This window comes from Jatropha curcas, chromosome 7 (genome assembly GCF_041381405.1).
Source record: "Jatropha curcas cultivar XTBG-Jc1 chromosome 7, XTBG_Jcur_1.0, whole genome shotgun sequence".
NCBI lineage: Eukaryota > Viridiplantae > Streptophyta > Magnoliopsida > Malpighiales > Euphorbiaceae > Jatropha > Jatropha curcas.
The window spans coordinates 21,978,857-22,002,535 of NC_143157.1; the positions used below are offsets into that span (position 1 = coordinate 21,978,857).

Sequence of the window (23,679 nt, forward strand, 5' to 3'; positions counted from 1 at the left end):
GCATCTCAAAAAAACCAATATGCAGCCAATGTTAGTTCAACAGTCGCATGTGATAATTTCTTCAGTAAGTAATAATAGTCTGCACGCTTTAGAGATTTTAAGTCCATATCCAACGGCTGTAAAGGATTTCACATACAAATCCTTGCAGCTGTAAAGAATTTCATATTGTAACACATGCCAAGACACAGTTTAATCAGACCCATTAAGAATGACATGCTTTTAGATGTATGGCAAGATCTCCAACCCAAACAGAACTTGAGGTGATATAAACACCATGACATAAAAGAAACACAACTTAGTTAAACCAAACACATTAACCTGAAGGTTTCTGCTTCATTTGAGCAGATGGACTTGATAAAGAATAAAGCACAAGACTTAGGAAATTGAAACTTACAAGATAAATTTTGAGAGCATCAAGAAGCTTAGACTGGAAGAATATTTCTACATCCTTTAGTGTAGAGGCAGTCACAGAGCATAGGCTAGAACCCCACAGTTCTAAAATAGCATTCATAAAATCAACTGTACTGTCCGATGCATGTGAAATTTGTGAATCCACAACATTGTCATCATCCCCAGCCAAAGCATAATCCGGAACTGAACCTAGCCCACCAATAATAATATTTGTGTCCTCATTAAGAATACTCAGTTTCAATTTCTTTGTTCTCTTGTTGCCAAGAAAAAAATTCTCTTTATCTGCTGTTCTTTTCAAGCATGACTCACTAGTCCTAGAATAGCTACTTAAAGAAGAAAGTAGAGTAAGTAAAACTTGGGGATCAGGAAGCAAAGTTCGAATATCATTCCATATTTCCTGCTTGAGTGCTGTCCACTTCTCCATCCTTTCATTCATAGTACAAAGTAGGCTTATATCCCTGAAGAAGCAATCCACAAACTTCAAAGCTTCCAGAAGAAGTCTTAAAGTTCCATTCTTCACAAGAAAATCAGAGTGAAGTAACCCCTTATTTATTACTGATCGGCTCAATGGACGGGAAGATATAATATTCATGATATTTTTCACATCAACACTATCAAAAGAAGGTGGATCATTGGACTGAGAATGAAGGAAACCGGAAGGAATGTCCACAACCACCGAGGAAACTAAGTTCGCTGCCAGAGAAACCATAGAAAACCTGCAAGTATTTCAGTTTCCGCATATATTTGGACGCAGATGGGACAATATAATGATAAAAAAAAAGAAAATAAATAACACGTAGGAATCAAAGACTACATAGTGCATGCAGAAATATACAGAAATCTGACCAGTTAGGAGACGCAAAATCTTCAAGGTTGTAGGGGAAGTCTTCCATATATGCCGAGGCAAAGGACAGCCTGCCCCTGACAATAGCTAAAAGCAAGTCTCTATGGTAGACTATTTCTGTTGCCCTCAACTTCTTCATGAGCTCCAAAAGTCTCTTTGGATTACCTCTTAATGGATTTGGGTGTCTGTTGAAATCTGGCATCAACCCATTGCAAGGATCTGTACAAACCATGAGTAGCACCTGGTGTGCCACCTCTGCAGAGAGTCCACCATTTTCCCTTCCTGAAATGGCAACTAATTGTTCCAAAACAACACTCCCAAAAAGAACACTCCTTAGAGCTGGGGGAACCAATGACTGTTCAGTAAGAATCCTATTCTGCAACGTAGACAAAACATAAGTGATAGTCTCATCATCATCAACCTCAAGCCCACGAAGCACGCCAAAGTACATTTCCCTTTGCTGCAGGACCCACCTCAATAGTCCCGGTTTCCCCATCTCCAAAAATGACATAGCAAACCCAACAAAAGCCTTTCTTGTCGTGTGCTTCCTATTTTTCTCACTCTGCCTCTTTTTGTACTCTGCAAGCTTGGAAAAACCCGGTAGTTTGAAATCAAACTTCTTAGCAACATCAGAAGCCAACCCTGATCCACGCCTAACAACTGAAGCCATCAGCAAAAGAGCTGCTTTTTGCCGCTTTCCTTCTTGACTATTTAGCTCCTTATAAATGACATCCAACTTTTCTTCAATAAAGGAACGAGCAAACTTGTCAAGAGACACACTTATAACAATTCTCTTCTTATCATTTGGCTCGTATTTTCCATCAGGATGATTAAGAATGGTAGAAATTAATGATAATATATAAGACATTCCAGTTTTTCCTTGTCGAAGCTTCAAAGCTCCCACAAGTTCTGAGAAATCTGAAGTTGACTGTACATACAAATGAAGCAATTCACCCCCAGAATCACCTTTTAGCAATTTGATAAATTCTTTTGCAGCATCTGAGCATAACTTAATCTCAATGGAATTAAGCTTATGTAAGAGCTCTCTAAGTTTAACTTCATGAGTTGCTTTACATACAAAGTTCGTATCTTCCCTCTCCTCCACCTCACCATCATCCTCTTCCATTAGAACTACAATTTAACCATGAAAATAGATAAATAAACAAATAAAAAAGTTTTCATTCTTTTAATAAGCTAAAATAACATTACGAAAAGCTTCATCGTGACGGAATCAAACATAAAAACATTACCAAAATCCAAAAACACAATGAAGTAACAATTTCCAAAAACAAAGTACGCTTCTTTTGGCTATTTATCAAATTAGCATCAAAGAGAAAATACTTTTCCCTAATAAATTGAATATAAAGTATACATAGCAATCAAACAGAATGACAAACGTAATCAAGCCCTTCAAAAATGTTGCGTTTTCTGCAGTTTCTCGACATCCAAACATGGAAGTTATAAACAAAGAGAAATGTAAACAGAATTGTGTACCTCGGTCGTCGAAGGCTGAACTTGGGTCCTCCATTGAAGAGAGAGTTCTTTCTCTGGTGTCTGTTTCTGGCCTGTAATTAGGGTTTAAAGCAGAAGGAGGGTTTAAGGATATTGTCTATTTATTTTATAAGCTAAACTTTTTCTTTTTTTTTTTTTTAAGTATTTTGTAAGCTTAATTTTCAAAAAATAAAAAACAAAACTAATATCAAATAATCCTTAAAGTTTCGTTCTTTTTTCAATCAAGTCATGTTTGATTTAGGGGTTGTAATCGACCATTTTCTAAGAAAATTAAATAATATTTTGTTTAATAATACTTGTCGCATTTAGAATTTACATCCCTTAAATAAGTTATTAAATTCATCTAAATTAAAATAAATTATTGAATAAATTGATTATATTTTTCTTAATTTAATATTAATTCTCTAATGAAATCATTAAATTAAAGTAATAGTTATTGGTCATATATAAGTAGTAAACATAAAATATATATATATATATATATATATATTACTCCTTAAAATCATAAATATAACAAGTATTTTAAAAAAATTTATTTTCTTAAATATAATAAGTATTATGAAATATAAATAGTAATTCTTTTATATTGAAATTAAAGTGAATAATTGCCAATTAATTAATATTCCCTTCATTCTAAAAAAATAATTTCACTTATTTTTATGCACATTAAGAATGGAATTCAATCATAAAAATTATCTTTTTTTTCTATATATACCCCTATATTAATAATGTTTCGATAATTTAAATTTTGAAATTGTTTATAAAGGTTTTCAATGAAAAATTAATATCTTGGCACATATTTTAATTACTTTATATTTATATTCATTATGTTGTGAGAGAGAATAGGAAAGAATATAATATGACATGTTTCTTTTCATTTTTAAAACATAAATAAGGAATAGAGCATTAAATAGGCTTAAAAAGGATTATGATTAGTACATCAAAGTTGTAGTGTAATTAGTTATGGTTAAATTATTTGACTAAATGTTTAGTAACTTTATGTATATTAATTATGGGCACAAATTATATTACAAGAGCATTATAGAAAAATTTACAAAAATTATTTATAACTATTTTTTTGGAATAAATAGAGTAAAATAAAAATAAAAATAATATATATATATATTAATTTAATTTATAAATTACTATTTATTCAAATTCCACTTTAATTATATATGATGTCATAATCACAGTATCATCTAATAAATACGTTTAATATTAATATTATATGTGCATATTTTCTGTTGAAAAATTCAAACATACAATTAGGAATCAATAACAAAATCACTTCTTATTGTACAAAATAATTTTAAAAAGTAAAAAAGAATATATAATAATCTATATGCATATATTTATGAGCATGAATTCTAAATTTTATAAAATGAAAAAGAAATATCAAGAACCTAATTCCGAAGATATTTTTTAATAATTCAACAATTAATATATATATATATATATATATATATTAATTACTGTATAATAGATAATTGTAAATTATCCAATCAAAATTTTCTTAAAAACTAAGGTAATTAATTTTCAATTTATAAACAAAAAAAAATAGAACATTGAGAATGAAAAATTCCAAGTCGATCTTTAAAAGCTTTTATTTGTTTCAACTATATATATTACAATCAATATTACATATAATTTTAAAATTAAAATTATACATATTTTTCTTTTTTTATCTCCCCCAATTAAAAATATTTACATTATAATTAAAAATATTAAATATATATTTTTAATAGATATAAAATTAAATTGTTTGTTTATAATTTTAAAATCTTTTAAATTACAATCAAATGTTAATATATATATTTTTAAAATTTAAAATCTTTAATTTTTTTCATCTTCCTTATCTTTCTTATAATTAAAATCTTTTAAACTAAAATTATACACTTTTTTTCAATTTTCTTATCTCTCCTAATTAAAAGTCTTTTCCAATATGATTGGATTGGTTCTAGTTCTGGTCAATTCCAAAGCGGTTCAGGTCATGATCCGAATACCGTTCCAATGATGCATATATTTTTTTCCAAAAAAAGATAATGAAAATTCAATTCTAGGATTACATCTTTTTCCAAAAAAAAAATGTAAATTTGAAAAATATTAATAAATTTATGTTAAATAACTCTTAGAATACTTATACTCATTTAAGAAATAAAATTCAATAACTTTGCAAACAAATGCAAAGTAATATAAAAAAGATTATGATTTTGGAAGGAAAAAGAATGTTTCCAACGATGTAATTTTTGACTAAATAACAATATTTGGGTCAAACTATTAAAAAAATTTTAAACTTTGTGAATTGTTTTAATTATTTTAAATTTAACTTTATTCTTAGGTACCCTGAACTTAAACATTAGTTATAATAGCTTCAAATTCAAATTCTCCCTTATTTAACTAATAAAAAAAATATTTTTATAGGACTTACAATTTATTTCATGCTCAGTTTAACCCAAGGAATGGGTTAATACAAAACATACCATTTTAAACTTCTCTCAACCCCATCACACTGCTCCATCTCCTGCGTCGCCGATCACATTTCCGATTATTATCTGGCAAAAATAAGGCAACATTTTTGTATGTTTTATAAAATTGATTTGACAATTGGATTATTTATTTTTGCGATTTTTTCTAAGGCAACATTTATTTGTCAATTTCTCTATTTGAAACAATGTCTTTTGGTTTAACCCCTGACCATGAGAGAAGTGCCCAAAAAAATATTTTTATCTGTTAAATTAGGTAAAATGTGGTTTTGGGATGCTATTGTAACTCATATTTAATTTCAGAATATCTGAAGAAAGTTAGATTTAGAGTAGAATTAAAGTAATCGTAAAGTTTGAGATTTTTTTAATGGTTTGGCCAAAAAATTTGAAACGAGAAAAACACGGTTGAATTGTCGTTTGTAACAAACAATGTAATTTTAGACTATGTATTTCTTTTTTTTTAATGTAAAAACAGTAAATATTGTAAAATCAATTAAAATTAGAATAGATGTATGTACAACAATTAACACATCATATCAAACCAAATAGAATCGAGAATCCTACATTATCTCTACAGTATTTACTGATTGCATAAAAAATTAATAGAGATACTTTCAACAATAAAGAACAGATCAAAAATAAAAATCAACATATCTTATGAATCAAAAATGAAAAACCGTGGAACAACACAAATAATGAGAAGAATGACAGCAAAAGGAAAAAAAATGATAAAAAAAAATGAACGACATTAATAAAGGCTAAAAAAAAAACGGCAGTAGAAAAATATTAACATACTGATAAAAAGGAAACAACAATGAAAATAAAAATTAATACAAAAAGAAGCACTAATATAAAAAAGGAAACAACGGTGAAAATAGAAAATTAATACAAAAGGAAACACTAATATATTAAAACACTAAAATATTAATAAACTAATGCCCACCAATAAAAAAGGACATAATAATAAAAATATATCATAAATGATAATAATTTAAATCTCGAAATCAAACTGATATTTTTTAAAATTAAGTTTCAAAAACTGATGTTTAGTACAATATCCCATATCTTAGTGCATATCCAAAACTCAGTTTAGACCTTCAAAATTTTTTTAAGGGATATTATACTAAATGTCAATTTTTGAAACTTAATTTAAAAAAATGTCAATTTAAATTTGAGATTTAAATTATTATCATTGATGATATACTTTTACTATTGTACCTTTTTTTATTGGTGGGCGTTAATTTGTTAATATTTCAGTATTTTAATATATTAGTGTCTCCTTTTATATTAATTTCCTATTTTCACCTTTGTTTCTTTTTTTTTTTTAACATGTTAATATTTTTTGTTGCTGTTTTTTTAGCCCTCATTATTTTCTTATTATTCTTTTTCCTTTAATTATTGTTCTTCTCATTATTTGTGTTGTTCCACGGTTTTGTTTTTGATTTATAAGATATGTTGATTTTTATTTTTCATCTGTCGTTTATTGTTGGAAATATTTTTATCAATTTTTTATACACTCAATAAATACTATAGAGATAAGGTATGACTCTCGATTATGTTTGGATTAATACTGATATACTATGTGTGTGTGTATATATATACACCATATTTACTTGGTTTTATTTAATGTGTTAATTGGTGTATATATATCTATTTTGTATTAATTGATTTTACAATATTTACTAATACAATATATATATATATATATATATATATATATATACCAACAAAAGATAAAAGGATCGTTTATCGATTTAATAATAACAAGTTCTTATTTAAAACTTATAGTCAAATCTTATAGTCAAGTCTTATAATAAAGAATCTTTAAATCTAAAAGTCTTTAAGTCTTTATTCAAAAACAAAGACTTCTCACACGTCTTTAAGTTTTATAACAAAACAACAAACAAGTCTTTATCCTAGTCTAGTCTTTATGTAACAAATCTTTACAAGTCATAAATATGAAGAAAAGAAAGATTATTGCTAGGATTTATATAGATACATACACAAATATTTAAATATAAATTATAACTATGAACTAAAATGCTATGATTAATTGGATTTATATGAATACTTATATAATTCATTAAATATAAAATCAACATACAATTTAAACAATTTTTCTGATGTGGAAGATCAGACTAAGCTGCATCCACAGAGCATACTTATCACAAACAAAATCAATTTACCAAATAATTAATTTTTTTTTTTTTTTCAATCAACTCAACCAATTTTAATTAATTTATTTTAATTGAGGTTTAGGGTTCCTGCAACCTTAACCTGGGATCCCCAGAATTAAGTCAGAGTGTGGAGGGAGAAGAGAAAGGTGCCGTAAACACGGACTTATATTCGTAGCAGTTTAAGATAAAATACAAACTTTATTTAATTACAAAATACAAATACAAGATTTAAAACTTACAACAATTTTACTTTAGACTTTCTCCAACTTGAACTCTTACAACTCGAACTAGGAGCACAGAAGGAGAGAGGGATTATAGGTAATAACTAAAACTAAAACTTATGCCTTCACAAGGGGAGAGGCTCCCTTTTAATAGGAAAATTGGCGAATCTTTACTATTAATGAATAGTTCCTTGTCTGCCACTGGCTGAGGAAGATGCCTTGGCCTTTACTGTTGGAGATGCCTTGGCCTTTACTGTTGGAGATGCCTTGGCTTTTACTATTTGAAAATGACTTGGTGACTTAACTTTTACTGTTGCAAATGCTTCTTTTACAATGTGTCGGAACATGATGAGGAGGAAGAAGTTAACATGTCCTTTTTCTTTGCTTTTCTTTTTATTTTTTCTTTTCTTTTTCCTTTAGCTTTGCCTTTCTTGTCTTTATCTTTTTGCTTTTGACGTGCTTTGCTTCGGATTTTTATGATATCGCTATCATCACTTTCATCACTAGATGAACTAGATGATGAGGATGATGGTAAAACGATTTTACCCTTGCTTTTATGGTGTGTAGTGTTTGAAGATTTACTGGAGGATGCACTGTGGGCTTTACTGGTGGATGGTTTTATGGGCTGATTTGAACTGGTTGAGAGTTGTTCAGACATCTCTTGACAGATCAATCTATATTCTTCTGCTGTTTTAGCTGCAGCTAACCGAGCCTGACATTGGGCTTTTTGGATACCAAACTGGGGGTTATCCTGAATAGCTAATGTATGGGCATAGGTTAAAGCTGGTTTAGATGGGCTGGATAATTTATTGCGGATCCATTGACTAATTTTATGTTCAGTGGTGGAATTCTTGAATGATCCCCACCATTTTATTTTATGTCTTTTTACTATCATGGGAATTTGACTTCCTGGAACATACTGATAATCAAAATACCATTGATATACCCATGGAGTGAAGAAGGTCATACAATAATACATCAAGGAAGGAATATGGACTTCTTCGGGTTTGGGTTTATAATGGGTTTTAAAGAACTGATACAAATAAAGGATATCATGAGGAATGATTTCCTCTGAAATTCCCTTAAATTGCCACCATCGTTTGAACCAATTTGGGATTTTTAAATCAGTGCGTATATTTTGATCAAAATATATTAACCATGAATGAGTAGTGGTGGGATTTTGAAGACAAAATATCTTATCCCACGCTTTTTTATAATCAAAATAATTATAACTCATATTATATTTATGTAATCCTTTAAATTTTACTGGTGTTACTAAAGAAGGTACGGGCCAATCCTTAGGATGGATGACGCGTTTTATTTTTATAGAAGAATAAGAAATTATTCCATTTTTATCAAAAGTATGCTTGATGTTTACTGAATCAGTATCTAATAATATATTATTATAATAAGCCTGAGGTTTTGATAAGTCTGTAGGCATAAAAAACCAATTCTCAGGATAATAGTTTTTTATAATTTGCCAAGGATTGGTATGATTATATCCATCCTCAACTTCGATTTCAAAATCAAATAAATTTTTATCAAACCATTTATGTATACTACCAGTAGATTTATATTGGATTTTTGGCAAATCCACAGCCATCAACGGATTTGATAACTCTTTACTGTCTACCGTTTGAGACAGAGTAGCCATATCATGAGCGGATACGATCGCTTTAGATTTAGAAGACATACCTGGGTCCTCTGTGGAAGAGGATGCCATACCCTGCAGGGCTTTAATGACTTCGGGAGATTGAGAAAGTTCCTCAATCCATTTTTTAAGATCTTTAGGAGGAGTGGTTTTAGTGTTTAAGGTTTTAAGGTCTTCAGAGTGCTCAGAAAGAGCTTTAGTTGGGGAGCCGGAATCTTGTTTAATTTCTTTCCCTTTATCCTTCTTTCTTCCCATGGTTCTGTAAGAATTCTCTAGTTAGAAAGTCTGGAATATTATTATCATTGCCTTTAATATATTCTATGTCAAATTCAAAAATACTTAAAAGTGCTTGCCATCTAGCAAAAATTTGTTTAGAGGCAAGGTTTTGGACATCTTTCTGCAGAACATCTTTTGCAGATTTACAATCAATACGAAGTAAAAATTTTTGATTTAAAAGATCAGATTGAAATTTATTTATACAAATAACAATACTTAAAATTTCTTTTTTAATAGTAGAATAATTTAATTGAGTTGGAGTCCAATGACCTGAAGTATATTGGATTATCCTTTCTTTACCATTCACTTTTTGTTTTAAAATGCCTCCATAACCAATATTAGAAGCATCTGTTTCAACAATTTTAAAAGCATTAGGATCAGGAATATATAAGTAAGGAATTTCTTTTACCAATGATTTTATCTTTTTTATTAATTGAGTATGCTGAGTTGTCCAAGGACCAGCATTTTTACAAAGTCTATTATGTAATGGTTTTATCATGCAATTTAAATTTGGATAAAAATCAATTACATAATTTAAACAACCAAGAAAACGTTGTAATTGGGGTTTATTAGTAATTTCATCAGGAAATTTTTCACCAAAAACAAGTGCTCTTTCTATAGGTTGAATCTTACCTTGTTCAATATAATGGCCTAAAAATCTAATTTTAGTTTTGAATAGATCCATCTTTGTTTTACTAAGTGCTAAACCATTTTGCCTAATTACCATACAAAAAGTTTTTAAGTGTTTAAAATGATCATCAATAGTTTGACTAAATATTAACACATCATCAATGTATACTATACAAAATGTACTATAGGGATTAAATATGTCATTCATGATCCTCTGAAATTCAGAAGGAGCATTTTTTAATCCAAAAGGCATTACATTCCATTCATATTGACCAAATGGAACTGTGAATGCTGTTTTATATATGTCTTTAGGATCAATTTGAATCTGCCAATAACCAGATTTCATATCAAATTTACTAAAAATATTTGCATTGTATAATTTCTTTAATAGGTCTTTTTTATTAGGAATTGGATATCTGATCCATTTTAAAGCTGTATTTAATGGTTTATAATTTATTACTAGTCTTGGAACACCTCGTTCAATTTCAGCATTTTTATTGACATAAAAAGCTGCACATGACCAAGGACTTCTAGATTTACAAATTAATTTTTTATTTATTAAATCTTGAATTTCTATTTTACAATGCTCAATTAATTCAGGATTCATCTGAATTGGTCGAGCTTTAGTTTTAATAGTTTTTTCATCAAAATCTTTTTCATATGGTAAATCTACCATGTGTTGTTTACGATCCCAAAATGCACTTGGATGCTCAGCACATAGTTCTTTTTCCATTAATGTTTGGAGATTTTGAATTTTATGTTTAACAAGATCTCTGCCTAATTGAGTTTGAATTCTATTTAAATGGATATTGTTATTTAAATCTTTTATATTTTCTTCTTTTGATTTTATTAAAGAATTGATTTCTAATATTTTAACTGAATGAGCTTTTAACAAATTTAATTGTTTTGTTTTAGGTTTTTCTGTAAATTCTAATCTAGCTCTACTATTTCTTATTTTGAAGTTAATACAATCTTCTTTTACTGAGTATGGTGTTATTAGGTTTATAAAAGGAGTACCTAAAATGACCATATAATTTATTTGAGGAGATAGTAAAAATACTGTGTTTATTTCTAATTCTTGATTTATGATTATTGCATCTGTCTTTCCTATAATTTCAAGTTTAGATTTATTGGCTGTACTTAATTTTTCACTAGTTTTTAACTAATATCTTTTAGGAACTAGATCAGATTTTATACAGTTTAAATCTGCACCTGTGTCAAAGAGTGCAATTGCATCTATCACAAAATCATTTATTTGAATGTTTATTTTTACTAAATATTTTCGTGAAGTGATTTCTTGTAATAAATTGAGAAAATTACAATCTACATCTTCATCTAATTCATTTATTTTTAAATTATTATCTGGTTCGTCTTCTTCTGAAGAAGAACTGGAAATAAGTTGAGATTCTAATATTTTTATTTTTTTAGAATTTTGTTGAAGTTGGGTTTTTAATTCTTTTACTTCATTTTTTAGCATCTTAATTTCTTTATATAATTCTTTAGTAGAGTCATCTATATCGACCTTTTTAGGTTGATTTTTATTTAAAATGGTAGTTAAATCATAAGTATTAGACTGAATTTTAGGAGTAATATTTTTTACTTCATCTACGTCTTCAAAACTTTTTATTAATTTTTTAAGAAGTTTAGCTTTAGTTTCTTGATCTTCAATATCATTAACTACTGTTAATAAATTGCTTTGATCTTTAGATAACATGTTTAAAGAAAATTTTGATGAACTGGAAGAACTTGAAGTAGTTCCTAATTCATCAATTTGATTTTCACTTTCATTAGTCTCAGATTCTGAAGAATCCGAATCAATATAGAGTTCGTATATTTTACTTAAAACGTTTTCTTCCAAATTTAATTCATGTAATCTTTTATTAAATTTACAAAATTTAGATGTATGCCCTTTTTTACCACAATTGTAACAAGTTAAATTTTTATAAGAAGTTTTAGTGGTAGATTTAGAAGGTTGTTTATTTTTGTTTCTATAAGAAGATTTTGTTCTCTTTTTACTATAAAATTTATCTTGACTAGGTGTATATCTATATTGTTTTTTAGAGTATTTATTTCTATAATATTTTTTAGGTTTATTTGTTTTAGAACATTGACCATCACATCGTTGGTTTGATACGAAATTATAATCAAATTGCTTACAAAATGATCCTAATTCTTTTTTAGTTTTTTGCATTTCATATTTTATTTTTCTTTGAAGTTTTAGATCATGACATATTTGTAAACCTTCCTTTTGAATTATACTAATTAATTGTCCATAGGTTAACTTACTATAAGGTATAGGTTGACCATGTTGTTGTTTAATATGATTTCTAACTTTTTCTCCCAAGAAATAAGGTAACCCAGCTAAAAACTTTTCTTTCCAAAAGCTTTGATTAGAGTCTTCCCTTAACATTAATCTAGTGAGAAAAGTCGTTTTATAATTTTGAAAATCACCTAAATGTTTACATTTTAAATTACTAAGTAACTCGGCATTTTTATCTTTTAAGTGAGATGGATCTCCTATAAAATGAAGTGAAATGGTGAGAATTAAAGATGACACCGCATCTTGAATTACTTCACCATTTTCATCATATATAGGTTCACCTTCATCATTTATTTGAATTGAATTTAGAATTTCTAAATGTTGTTGGTCAGTGAGATGATAATCCCACCATCCTTTAAGTTGGCCGGTAAATCCAGCAATTAAGATTTCTGCTATAGCTTTATCAGAAATGATTGACTGTGTTTTATAAGCATTTGCAGCCATTGTCATTTGTTGCAAAATACTTAAGATATTATATTCACTTAAACCATCTATGTTCCATTCATAGATTGTTGAAGCATTATATTTAAATTGAGATATAGTATTAGGTTTATCAACAATTCCTAAGTCTGGTGCTCTATTTACTATTTCTCTATGATGATTTATAGGATTGATTTCAAATTGTTGAATATTTTCTGAGTCAGGTTCACTAACATCAGAGTTGGTGTTTTCTTCAATTATATTTATGTTTCTTGATGCTGATGATTGAGGAGTATCCTGAGCTACATGTTGGGTAGTTGCAGATCTAACTTGAATTTTACTTAATTGATCTTTTAATTGATGTACAAATTCTTTTTTACTAGATTGAGAAATTTGATAAGGTTTAAACATATGAGTTTTTACCTTTTCTTTACCTTTTACAGTCTCATTTACAATTGGTTTATCTTCTAATAAATTTTCTATTCGTTTTAATTGTGTATTTAAACAAATTAAACTGGCATTACTAAAATTATTTTGTTCAATTAATTTATTATTTGTATCATTTTCCCTTATATTTTTAAATGGAGCACAGACAATTTCATGATCTTGATGTTTTAATTTACTAATTGTTTTAGGTGGAAAATCACTTTTAATTGTTTGATCATTTACTATCCATTCTGGTCTTTTATCTCTTATAGTAATTGGATTTAAACTTTTATTAGAAGAATGTTCTTTAATAAATTTATACCAATCAAAGAATTTAATGTCAGTTTGAGTATTTAATTTATAATCTAAATATTCATATTTTAATTCTTCAAAAGTATATTGTTTTAATATCTGTTTCATTTTAAGTAAATTTTTAATTTTAGATACTTCTTTTATTAAACTTTTTTCTATATCGTCTTTATTAAGTACATTTAATTCCCTGTTGAGTTCACTAACATTTTCAGTTATGGCTGAAGCTGTTGGTGATACTGGAGGTGTATTTACTAAATTTGATTGTTGATTAACATAATTATCTACAAGATTATAAACTGCCTGTGGTATAGAATTACTGTAATCAACACCTTTCATTTTTAAATTTGGAATATCAGAAGTAGAAAATCTTGGTTTTACTAATGTTTGAATTATTGGTTTAGGCTCAGTCTTTTTATACTTAGCATAAATAACAGAAGGTATGGATGAAGTAGGTTTATCATTTTCATCTGTAGTTACAGAGGAAGATGACCCTGCATACCTCATACTTTGACTTCTATTAAATTTTAAAGTTACTTTACCATCTTCAAATTGTTCAATTTTTTGCAAATTGATGTTTGGTTTTACTTTATCAATAACTGGAGGAGGTACAACCCCTTCTAAAATCCATTCATCTGGAAGTGTTATATCCTTCCATTGGATGGTTTTAGGAATTACTGTGTTTGTTTTAGTCAAATCTGTTTGAAGAAATCTTGTTTCACCAATTTTAGGTTGTAGTTTATATTTAGTACCAAAGGCTGAATTCATTGCCTTATAATGAATTTTATAAATTAACGCTATAGGAATTGATCCTTGTTTCATTTTATAATTATGAGTTTTAATTTCCAAAACTATACTTTCTAAAATATTTAAATCATTTAATGAGACAGTCATATCTGGATAGACCTCAAAGGAGATCGGTCCTTCACTTAAGCTAGTCTCAACTGATCCTAATAAAGAATCTTGAAAATTTAAAAATCTAGCGTCTCTTACTACTGCAAGAATACTAGTATTTAATCCTTCTCTGGTTAAAGGTTTTATTCCCACTTGAATTAATCCTATATGAATATATTTATATTTTTTACTTTTATGATGTTGCAAAGTTTTAGAAGATAAAAGAGTTATTCTTTCAAAAGGTTTACTTAATTGAAAATCTCTTTCTTCGGTTTTAATTACATAGTCAGTTTTAAATAAATTAAATTTATTTATTTTATAAATTTGTTCTTTATCAACTTTAGGTATTTCCCATTCATCAATTGCTTTACTAAAATCTTGTAAAATTAATTCATTTCTATTTATTACCCTTTTAATTTCTGAAGAATCTGAGTCATCAGATTTAATACTACTTACTGATCTACACAATAAAGGATCCATTTTAATATATCAAAGAAGTTTTGACGATCCGGTTATACCCTTCCAGGTTATACCCATTCGATGCCCCTTATGGGTCTTATACTACTTCTGGGTTCAGTTGGAATAGGGTTCAGTGGACAATGCCAACACAAAATTGATATACTTCAAATGAAAACTTTATTAATGTTAAACAATAAGAAGTTTTAAACCGTTTGGCTCTGATACCAACAAAAGATATATGGTATATACAGTGTATCTATATATATAATGTATTAGAAAATACGATATATATATATATATATATATATATATATATATATATATCGTATTTTCTAATACATTATATATATAGATACACTGTATATACCATATATATAAATTTACCGCCAATGTTTTCGTTGTCGCATGTCGTCAATTGCCGTCACCTGTCGTCATCATTGTGGTTGTATCACATAAGTTGTATAAGGATTTCCTCTTACATATTTTGTGTTTCTTTTTTTCTCTTTCTCTTGCAAGGTTAATTTTGGTATTATTGAGATTCTTTTGACTGAATTTATTATTATCTTAATAAGTATTATTTTCTGACATTTTATTAAAATTAAAACCTCGTATATGACATTTGTTAAATTGTCCATTTTTTTTTTTCCTCCATAACATAACTCATTTCATTAAGAAGGAAAAAAAAAAGAGAAGGCTTTAAACTTCAAAAATAACCAAAAAAAGCCCATTTTGAAGGGAAAAAAAAACAGAATTGAGGTCAAAATTTTGTTTGATGGGTCAAACTATCCTACTACAACTCTTCAATATTTATGTAGACCTACCACAAGACATAATTAGAGTATCAACGAAGGAAACCAACAAGTAAGTTGCTTGGTGGAGAGGGAAAAGTAGACTAAATCTAGGTGATGGGTGGTCCCTAAGGCATAATGACCTCAAATGGGCCCAAAAGGTTTCCTTGTAGAACCTAAATGGGAGACAACAGAATTTTCTAAGAGCTGCTTTGTCCTCATTTTGAGGAGTGTGATCAAAAGTGTCACTCAATAAAAATACTAATACAAACTTTAAAATGATTAATTTTTCCTTCTAATAATTAGTAAATTTGCTACTATTTTAATGATTGAATTCTATTTTCCCAATCAGATTATAAAAGAGATGTTTTCTTTTTAATAAAACTTATTTAATTTTAACATCAACAATTTTCCTTCGTTATCTAGTTATCTTTTGCTATACGAGACTAATTTTATTTTAAAATTTTATGACTGCTCTTTTCATAAATCAAATTTATGACTTTATATAAATTATATAGCTAATCAAAGCATATCTTTACCACTTAAACACTTCTTATAGATGACAAAAGAATAGGTGAGAACTAATTCCTAAGATTTTTTTTTTTTTTTTTTTTATAACCAAGAGATGTAATTCTTTACGGGTTATATATAGAGCATAAAAACTTTTTATCCTCCCAACAAAATGCGTTTCCTGATATCAAACTTGCATTTTCACCCATACCGAGATTGAGCTCACTTGTCACCCCAATCAATATACTAATTTCTAAGACTTTAACAAGAAAGAAAAATCACTAATAAAACTTAAGCAAATCCTATTATATATATATATGATCTATTTCAATGCAGTCCCCACAGAGCCTTTGCTCTCTCACAACATAAAGAAAAGCCTTTGTAGATCCCATCATGGCATGGCCTAGTTAAAGCCCAAAAAAACCCAATTTGTTAGTGTTGCTTGACCAACTCTCTCTCCCTCTTTATTCTATATTTCCATAGAGATTTTAAAGGTGTTTTTTGCTTTCTATAAAAGAGTATATTTGGGAGGCTGTGTCCTTTGAAGAAAAACAAAAGCAACAAGCTACACAGAGACCAAAGAAAAGGTCTATAGAATTAAATAACAAATATGAAAGACTATTTCTTTAATATTTTCAATAAGAAATGTTCATTTTCAATATAAATAAATTTACTCAAAAATATTTCTAATCATAAATATAAAACATAACCAAAGTGACTTTATAACTCACTAAATCTTAACATGCTATTCCTTATTTCCTATTCAAAAACAAAATAGTATATGTTACTTAGAAGGAAGCTTCTAAGTTTCCAATTAAATGGTTATCTCCGTAGGTACATCATTTAGGACACCATGTCTTAGGAACATCCCACACTAACCAAAATTATTAGAACACTACCATATACTCAAGTCACATAATCTATAATTGTTGAGTTGGCAAGTATTGACCTCATGATGTACATAAATCACCATGCTTAATTATATAAAAATTGAAAGATCCCATTAATTAATTAATTAATTACTACATTTTCTTTTTTTTTTTTTGGTGAAATTAATACATTTTCTTTAATTATCTATCCAAAATTCCACATTATACCTTCAATATAAATACAAAACCTTTCTTATTACAAACCATTCCACCCCAACCCTCTTCCATGGAAAACCACAAGCACCAAAAAACTAACTCTAAAGACATTTTCTCCTTCCCTAGCACTCCAACAAGTCAAGACCAAGATTCCGATTTCGAATTCGGATCTTTAACACCGGATTCTCCTTCCGGTGCTGGAGATCCATACAATTCTTCACCTGCTGACCGTCTTTTCTACAATGGCCGTCTTCTGCCTCATTCTTTTCCACTTCCTCATGATAACCAACAACAACAACCTGGTTCAACGGTTTTAACTGACAGAATCTCTCGCGCTTCTAGCAGAACCAGCAGTGTCAGCAGCAAGGATTCGTTAATGTCATCAAGAAGTAATAGCGTCAATAGCAGAAGCAGTGTTAGCTCAAGAACGAGTTGCAGTAGCAGTAGTAGTGATAATCATTATGACAGAAAGTTATTATATTACAATTATAACAAAAAAGGTATGACTAGATCATCTTCTTCCTCCTCTTCATCTATGGCTAGCAAAGTTGTCATGGCACAACTGTATGGATCTTCTCAACGGTGGCAACATATTATGCCTGTGACGACGCCGTATTTGAAAAGAGAGGATTCAAGAAAGAAAAATAATGATAATGGTGGTGGGTTCTTGGTTAAAAAGCAAGAATTGATGAGAAATAACAAGAAAGAAGGTGATAAGAAAGCTAAGAAATTTGGGGCTTGCAAGAGTTTCTTTAGGTCTTTTTTGGTGGCATGTAGAGAATGTCATGCCATGGCACCGTCAAGAGAAGATGATGATATAATATTGGAGAGAAATGTGAAGTTATAAATAATAATAATTGTGGGTATAATTTTTTTTTTTTTTTAATTTGTGTGAAGATCGTCAAGACTAATTCTCCAAAGAAAGAAAAAACAGCTTTCTTGTGGTTTGATTTAAAATTCGAGTTTGCTCACCAATTTTTTTATTACAGAGCCTTTTCTTTGGTTTTTTTTTTTTCCTTTGAGGAAATTTATTTTGCATATGATTTTATTGGAATTATTATGTGTAAATCTGTTATTATCAAAATTGTAGAACTCCTAGAGGTTCCCGTCAGTTGGTTTCAAATCTTACTGAATGAAGTAAACAGAAAAAACAAATTTTTTTGCATAGAAAAAATAAAATGAACCGCAATGTCTGTAGAACTGAATCAAAACTGAACTGATTTGGCTAAACGAATAAAAGTTATTCCCAGTGCAGGCAAATTAATGATTTTGCATTATAAACTGAATGATTCAATTTTTGTATTTTTACTTGCTTTTTGAATTAAATCAGTTTAGTTTTAAAATTTTTTTTCACTTTTCTACTAAAATCAAAATCAAACCAAAACCGATTTGATCCACTTTACCTATTATAACCTATCCCCAGAACTGCTCTAATATTTTTCTCTCTAATAGTCAAAATAACTATGATATTTTAGTGGGTTGTGGAATGATTTTGCCATGATTTGTGATGTAAAAATCATTATTTTTGGGGGGCTAAGAGCCTCTGTAAAGGATTAATTTGACAGTACATTCAAAAACTGTTGTAAGTTGTAACAGCTGACATTTTGAAGTGATGATTTAGAGACCATAATCATTTGAGAAGTGTATAATTTATTAAATGTTGTCACAAATTAATTCTTTCTTGCAATGGTTTGGCTTTTTTTTGACCCATGACTTCTTTTTTTTCCCCAAACATTTAGTGTTTACTAATCTGATTAATATTCACACTGGACAAACCTATAAAAAGAGACAAAGTGCTCCTTTTTGAGTGTTTGAAGGGACTTTATACCTATAATTCAAACTCAGACCTCTGATCGAGGAAGAAAAGATTTACAGTATCTCAATCTCACCTATTCAGGTACTTTGGTGTCAAATGCGTCCCACCCACCAGTGATAAAAAATTGCCACAGTACTACTGTTCTGATACTCCAGGACTCTCTAGAGTTTTTTTTTCCCATGTGAAATATATTCACACCAAGTCAGAAATGATATTCCCAACAGTAGTATCGAGAGTTTAATAAGACCTAGAAATGTCAAATGTAAGCAACTGCATGAATTTTTGAGTTGGCATGAATTTTTGAGTGAAATTGAAATATTACTTCTAATGATGACACCTAAAATGCCTTAGACCATCTCTAGTTGGATATAATACAATATAATATAACGAAAGATATCATGCAATAAAAAATGTATTATAATAAAATGTAACTAAGGTTTCATTTCTGTGTTTAATTATGTAATTGAAAAAAATTTATAAAATGTAATTATCATTCTAATTTTATGTTTATTTGTAAATACGTAGAGTCTGTTCGGCAAAATTAGCTATTTCAATAACTGTTAACTGTAACTTTCATAAACGTTAAAAGTTAAACGTTAGATGAGTTAATTTTTTATAAAACGCTCTCTTAATTTCTAAAAGCTAGTTCAAACACCGTTAGAAACACAAATGTAATGTACTTAGAACACGAGTTTGAAATCGAATTTTGTTAGAATTCAGCTTTTGAGAGTTTTAATGAAATAACAATTAGATAGATTTTTGGATGGAACGACTATCACTTTATATTATATTAAGCAATGGTAAATACATTTATAAATTTATAATGCTTATAACCTTAGAGATAAGAATAAAATTCATCCACACATTGCAATCAACTATATAATGTCATTGTCATTCAATTATATAATTAATTTCATTGAACCAAAGGTAGCTTTAGATGCAATAGGTCAATAGCAAATCCAGAAATTTTTTCTATAAAAACATAATATGAACACTAAACATAATATATTCAATCAATATGTAAATGTACGAGTACCCATAATATCCTTGGTAAATATATATCAAGTGACTCCACCGCCATATAATGGATCTACCCTTGCTTAGATATGATTATAAATGAAAAACAAATTTAAATTAAATCATTTTTAACTTTGGGTGCCAAATTGGAAAGTGCTTAACCATAGTTGCATTATTTAACCTTCTGCTAATCAAAATCATGTTAATGAGCTTCAAAATTAATGATCTACTACGACAAATTAATGATCAGAAAGTTCAGTGGACTGATACAAAGAAACACAAGTACTAGTAAAAGGAACATAAAGACAAACACAAGAATCCCAAGAGCGCAAGTGAAAAAAAAAAAAAACTTTCCCTAGATACAAACTTCCTCTAATACAGTCATTCCAAGAAAGTCTCCATCACATCCGAATACATCCCTGCTTCGGAATTCCTGTACTCAACAGGTTGTTGCTGATGATGATCAACTGAAGTTGAAGAAGATGAAGTTGCCATTCTTGCAGGTAAAGTAAAGCTTCTTTTGAACTTGTTTTCCATTTTTCTTGCACTCTCTGGATGGCTATCTAAGCTCAGGAACTCATTAGGGTTTGCACTGCCAGTATTATGCATAGTTGTAGCTTCTGCATTTGCATTTGGATTTTGGTCTGCTTTGTTTCCGAAGCTCTCAGGGTTAAACAAAAGCTTAGCATCATCGGTTCGTCCAGTTAGAACGTTGAAGAAAGTCAACCCATTAGGCCATTTAATATCATTTTCATGTTCTCCCATCATCTCCTCCATTCGGGTTTCAGCTGAATGAGGAAGGAGGAACATATGGGGTTCATCTTTGGTTTGTGGAAATCCAAGTCTAGCTGCTGGGTTTTGAAAGTTTGGTGAAGAAAGCATAGAAGTTGCAGATGGGAGAGGCCTTTGACCCCAGTTGAATAGGGGCGCGGGTGGGCGAGTTGGAATTGCAGATTGCTTTGAAGGAATTGGGGATGAAGATGAAGTATTTCTGGTTGAGGAAAAGAGCTGGGAAAGATAGAAACCAGATTGGTAGCCTAGAGATTCAAAAGTATGCCTCATTCTTAGCACAAAATGAAGGTCTTCAGGTATCTGAAAATAAACATGATGCCTTTATAAGATTCTACCCAATGCTATAAGGTAAACACTAGATGACCATATTACTAGTCTAATGGCAGGTTCTGCTAAAACAAATTTTGCTGGAAATAACTTTTAAAGTTTGACCCATAATCTCCAGGGCCATCAGGTCTCTAGATTAAACATCAGTGGAGTCATATTAACCCTAAAAAGGAAATTAATCTTAAAAAAAACCCTATAAATAAATAAACAGAAGACTTCAGAATAAAGGAAAAGTAATAAAACTCACAATCTTGCAGGAACCCAATTGCAGAAGTCCATGGCCAGCTTGAATGACTGCAATGGTCTGGTAAAAAATTAATTGTGGAGAAAACTGTAAGTACTAGTAGGAAGTGGTAAAGGGGCAAAAAAGAAAGAAAAAGATAAGACTAAATATGTAGGCACCAACCTGAATGCCAGACTCAAATTGATCGGTCCATTCTGGAGGAAGCTGCAATTAATAGCATCAAACAGGGAAAGTTACAATCAAATCATAAATATGGTTCCATCTCAGCAGCAAGAATACCAATAATGGAGAACAATAAATTCCCATGTCTCATCTCTCTTTCTTTTGTCTAAAAACTGAAATAAAGTTCAAAACATTAGATTTATAAGATTTGTTTCATACAGCATCAAAAGAACTCTGCCAATAGTTGGAGATATTTGGTTCACATTCAGAAGGTTCTTTGAATACCCATTTATGACACTTATCTGAAGCAACCTTTCCCATTAACCTGAACAGTAAAAAAAAAAGAAAAAAGAAAAAAGCAAAATAAATCAAAATTAATACAAAAAGATAAGTCTTCAATGAAGTTTTCCATGTTTTCCCCTCTTCAACCACTTCCCTATAAGAATTAGAGTTAGAGAGAACTGAAACCAAAATAATAACACCTACCCAGTACCCACCCTTCTCCATAATTATATAATTGGATAGACATTTTGCTGAATGCTTTTCTAACAGGATCTTCTCCATCAATCTCTTCTAGACAATCTCCTACTCTGCCTCGGCAAAAACCATCTTCCCACATCAACATCCTTCACAGAAATTTTAAAATTCCAGATTGATTAATCAAAGAAATTATTGGAAAAAAAAAACATCCAAATAACATATTAACAAACACCCATTTCTCATTAACATTAAGTAGTCATTCTGTTCTTCCTTCCTTAAAAAAAATAACAGCTATTATATCCTATTTCTTTAATTTTCATAAAAGAACAAAACCATTTGTAATAATTGAAGTCTCACTGTTTCTTTCCCCTTTTTCACTCTACTATTACTACTAAAGGGAGGCAAAGAGTAATACTGCTTGCTCTGTTTGGCAACTGAGAAATAGCGAGAGAAAGGTAAAAAATAGAAAATCTGTAAATGAAAGGAATCTGATATATATATATATATATATATATATATATATATATATATATATATATATATATATATATATATTGTAAACACAAAAAAAAAAAAAAGGAAATTTTACTCATTACAGTAAAATTTTCAGTTTCTTGCCTCATCTTGCCCCGTTTTCTCTAAAACCAAACAGAGCATAGAAAAGGCAAAAATAAAGTAACAAATTTGTACAAACAAACAAATTTGCAAACTCACAAGCTTCCATTATCATCTCCAACCTTGCAACCATTACCACCCCTGACTCTTCTGCAAAAAAGAAAAAATATAAAATAAAAAACCAAAAGATAAATGCCCAAAAATTCCACAACCCATTACCTCAAATCAAAACAGAGACAGAGAATTGAAAACAAAGAAACAGAAAGTAGAAGTTTAACAGGAATAAAAAGGAGAAATTAGTACGGGCGAGGACGAATAGTCCAGAAAACAGAGTAAGTCCAGTCTGAGTTGAGACAGACGCTTCTAAGGGCCTCATGAAGGGCCATCATCCCAACAGCTTCTTTGCTCCTATCTGCTCCTCCTGAGCCCACCATCTCTCTCTCCAAAAGTCTCTCTCTTGTTCACCCTATGTGTATATATATTAGCAATCCAAGTAAAATTTTCTACCCTTTGATTGTTTTTTTTTTTAATTTATCTTCTTTATTATTGAATAGTATAAATCTCAAGTTCTTGACACAGAACACAGCCACCGTTTATAACTCAGTTTGGTAATAACTAAAGATTATTTATTTTATTTTTTCTTTTCTTTAGTTACTGTTTTTTTCTTTCTTTCTCTCTCTCTCTATAAAAGCTTATCAACCACAAAGGTGAATGGACCCTTTTCTTGATCTCTCTCTACTATTCTCTTTGTTTGTCCACAAGTGATCTTGATTCTTGATCAAACAGAGAGGTTAGAGAGAGAGAGAGAGA

At 29.3% G+C, this 23,679-nt stretch overlaps 3 protein-coding genes across 5 annotated transcripts; 1 reads left to right on the forward strand and 2 right to left on the reverse strand.

The window, feature by feature from the left end:
- Positions 1-56: 56 nt before the first annotated feature.
- LOC149494959 (uncharacterized) lies at positions 57-2,871 on the reverse strand. The gene is made up of 3 exons (XM_089723683.1): positions 2,750-2,871; positions 1,258-2,386; positions 57-1,127 (listed from the first exon to the last, which is right to left on the reverse strand). The coding sequence occupies exons 1-3, from the start codon at positions 2,781-2,783 to the stop codon at positions 314-316; spliced, it is 1,977 nt and encodes a 658-aa protein (XP_089579809.1). The 5' UTR covers positions 2,784-2,871; the 3' UTR covers positions 57-313.
- Positions 2,872-17,479: 14,608 nt separating this feature from the next.
- Positions 17,480-18,897, forward strand: LOC105637600 (uncharacterized). Its single transcript, XM_012221109.4, has one exon. The coding sequence runs from the start codon at positions 17,487-17,489 to the stop codon at positions 18,261-18,263; it is 777 nt and encodes a 258-aa protein (XP_012076499.1). The 5' UTR covers positions 17,480-17,486; the 3' UTR covers positions 18,264-18,897.
- Positions 18,898-20,455: 1,558 nt separating this feature from the next.
- LOC105637575 (Serine/threonine-protein kinase WNK (With No Lysine)-like protein) lies at positions 20,456-23,623 on the reverse strand. Of its 3 annotated transcripts, none has more exons than XM_012221071.4 (7): positions 23,173-23,623; positions 22,969-23,019; positions 22,272-22,400; positions 21,994-22,099; positions 21,775-21,816; positions 21,616-21,672; positions 20,456-21,341 (listed from the first exon to the last, which is right to left on the reverse strand). In XM_012221071.4, the coding sequence occupies exons 1-7, from the start codon at positions 23,301-23,303 to the stop codon at positions 20,631-20,633; spliced, it is 1,227 nt and encodes a 408-aa protein (XP_012076461.1). In that variant the 5' UTR covers positions 23,304-23,623; the 3' UTR covers positions 20,456-20,630. The 3 variants fall into 3 exon arrangements, with proteins under 3 accessions (XP_012076461.1, XP_037496863.1, XP_037496860.1); XM_037640935.2 differs by having other exon boundaries at positions 22,261-22,400; positions 23,089-23,178; XM_037640932.2 differs by having other exon boundaries at positions 23,089-23,177.
- Positions 23,624-23,679: the final 56 nt, after the last annotated feature.

Bases quoted from the DNA above. Each gene is read 5' to 3' on its own strand.
- LOC105637575 (XM_012221071.4), bottom strand. From the start codon at position 23,303: ATGGTGGGCTCAGGAGGAGCAGATAGGAGCAAAGAAGCTGTTGGGATG. The intron at 21,817-21,993 runs GTATGAAACAAA...TATTAATTGCAG, and splicing joins GGCAGAGTTCTTTTGATGCT to CTTCCTCCAGAATGGACCGA. The intron at 21,342-21,615 runs GTGAGTTTTATT...GTTTATTTTCAG, and splicing joins AATTGGGTTCCTGCAAGATT to ATACCTGAAGACCTTCATTT.
- LOC149494959 (XM_089723683.1), bottom strand. From the start codon at position 2,783: ATGGAGGACCCAAGTTCAGCCTTCGACGACCGAG. The intron at 2,387-2,749 runs GTACACAATTCT...GTTAAATTGTAG, and splicing joins TTCAGCCTTCGACGACCGAG to TTCTAATGGAAGAGGATGAT. The intron at 1,128-1,257 runs GTCAGATTTCTG...AAATACTTGCAG, and splicing joins GATTTTGCGTCTCCTAACTG to GTTTTCTATGGTTTCTCTGG.
- LOC105637600 (XM_012221109.4), top strand. From the start codon at position 17,487: ATGGAAAACCACAAGCACCAAAAAACTAACTCTAAAGACATTTTCTCC.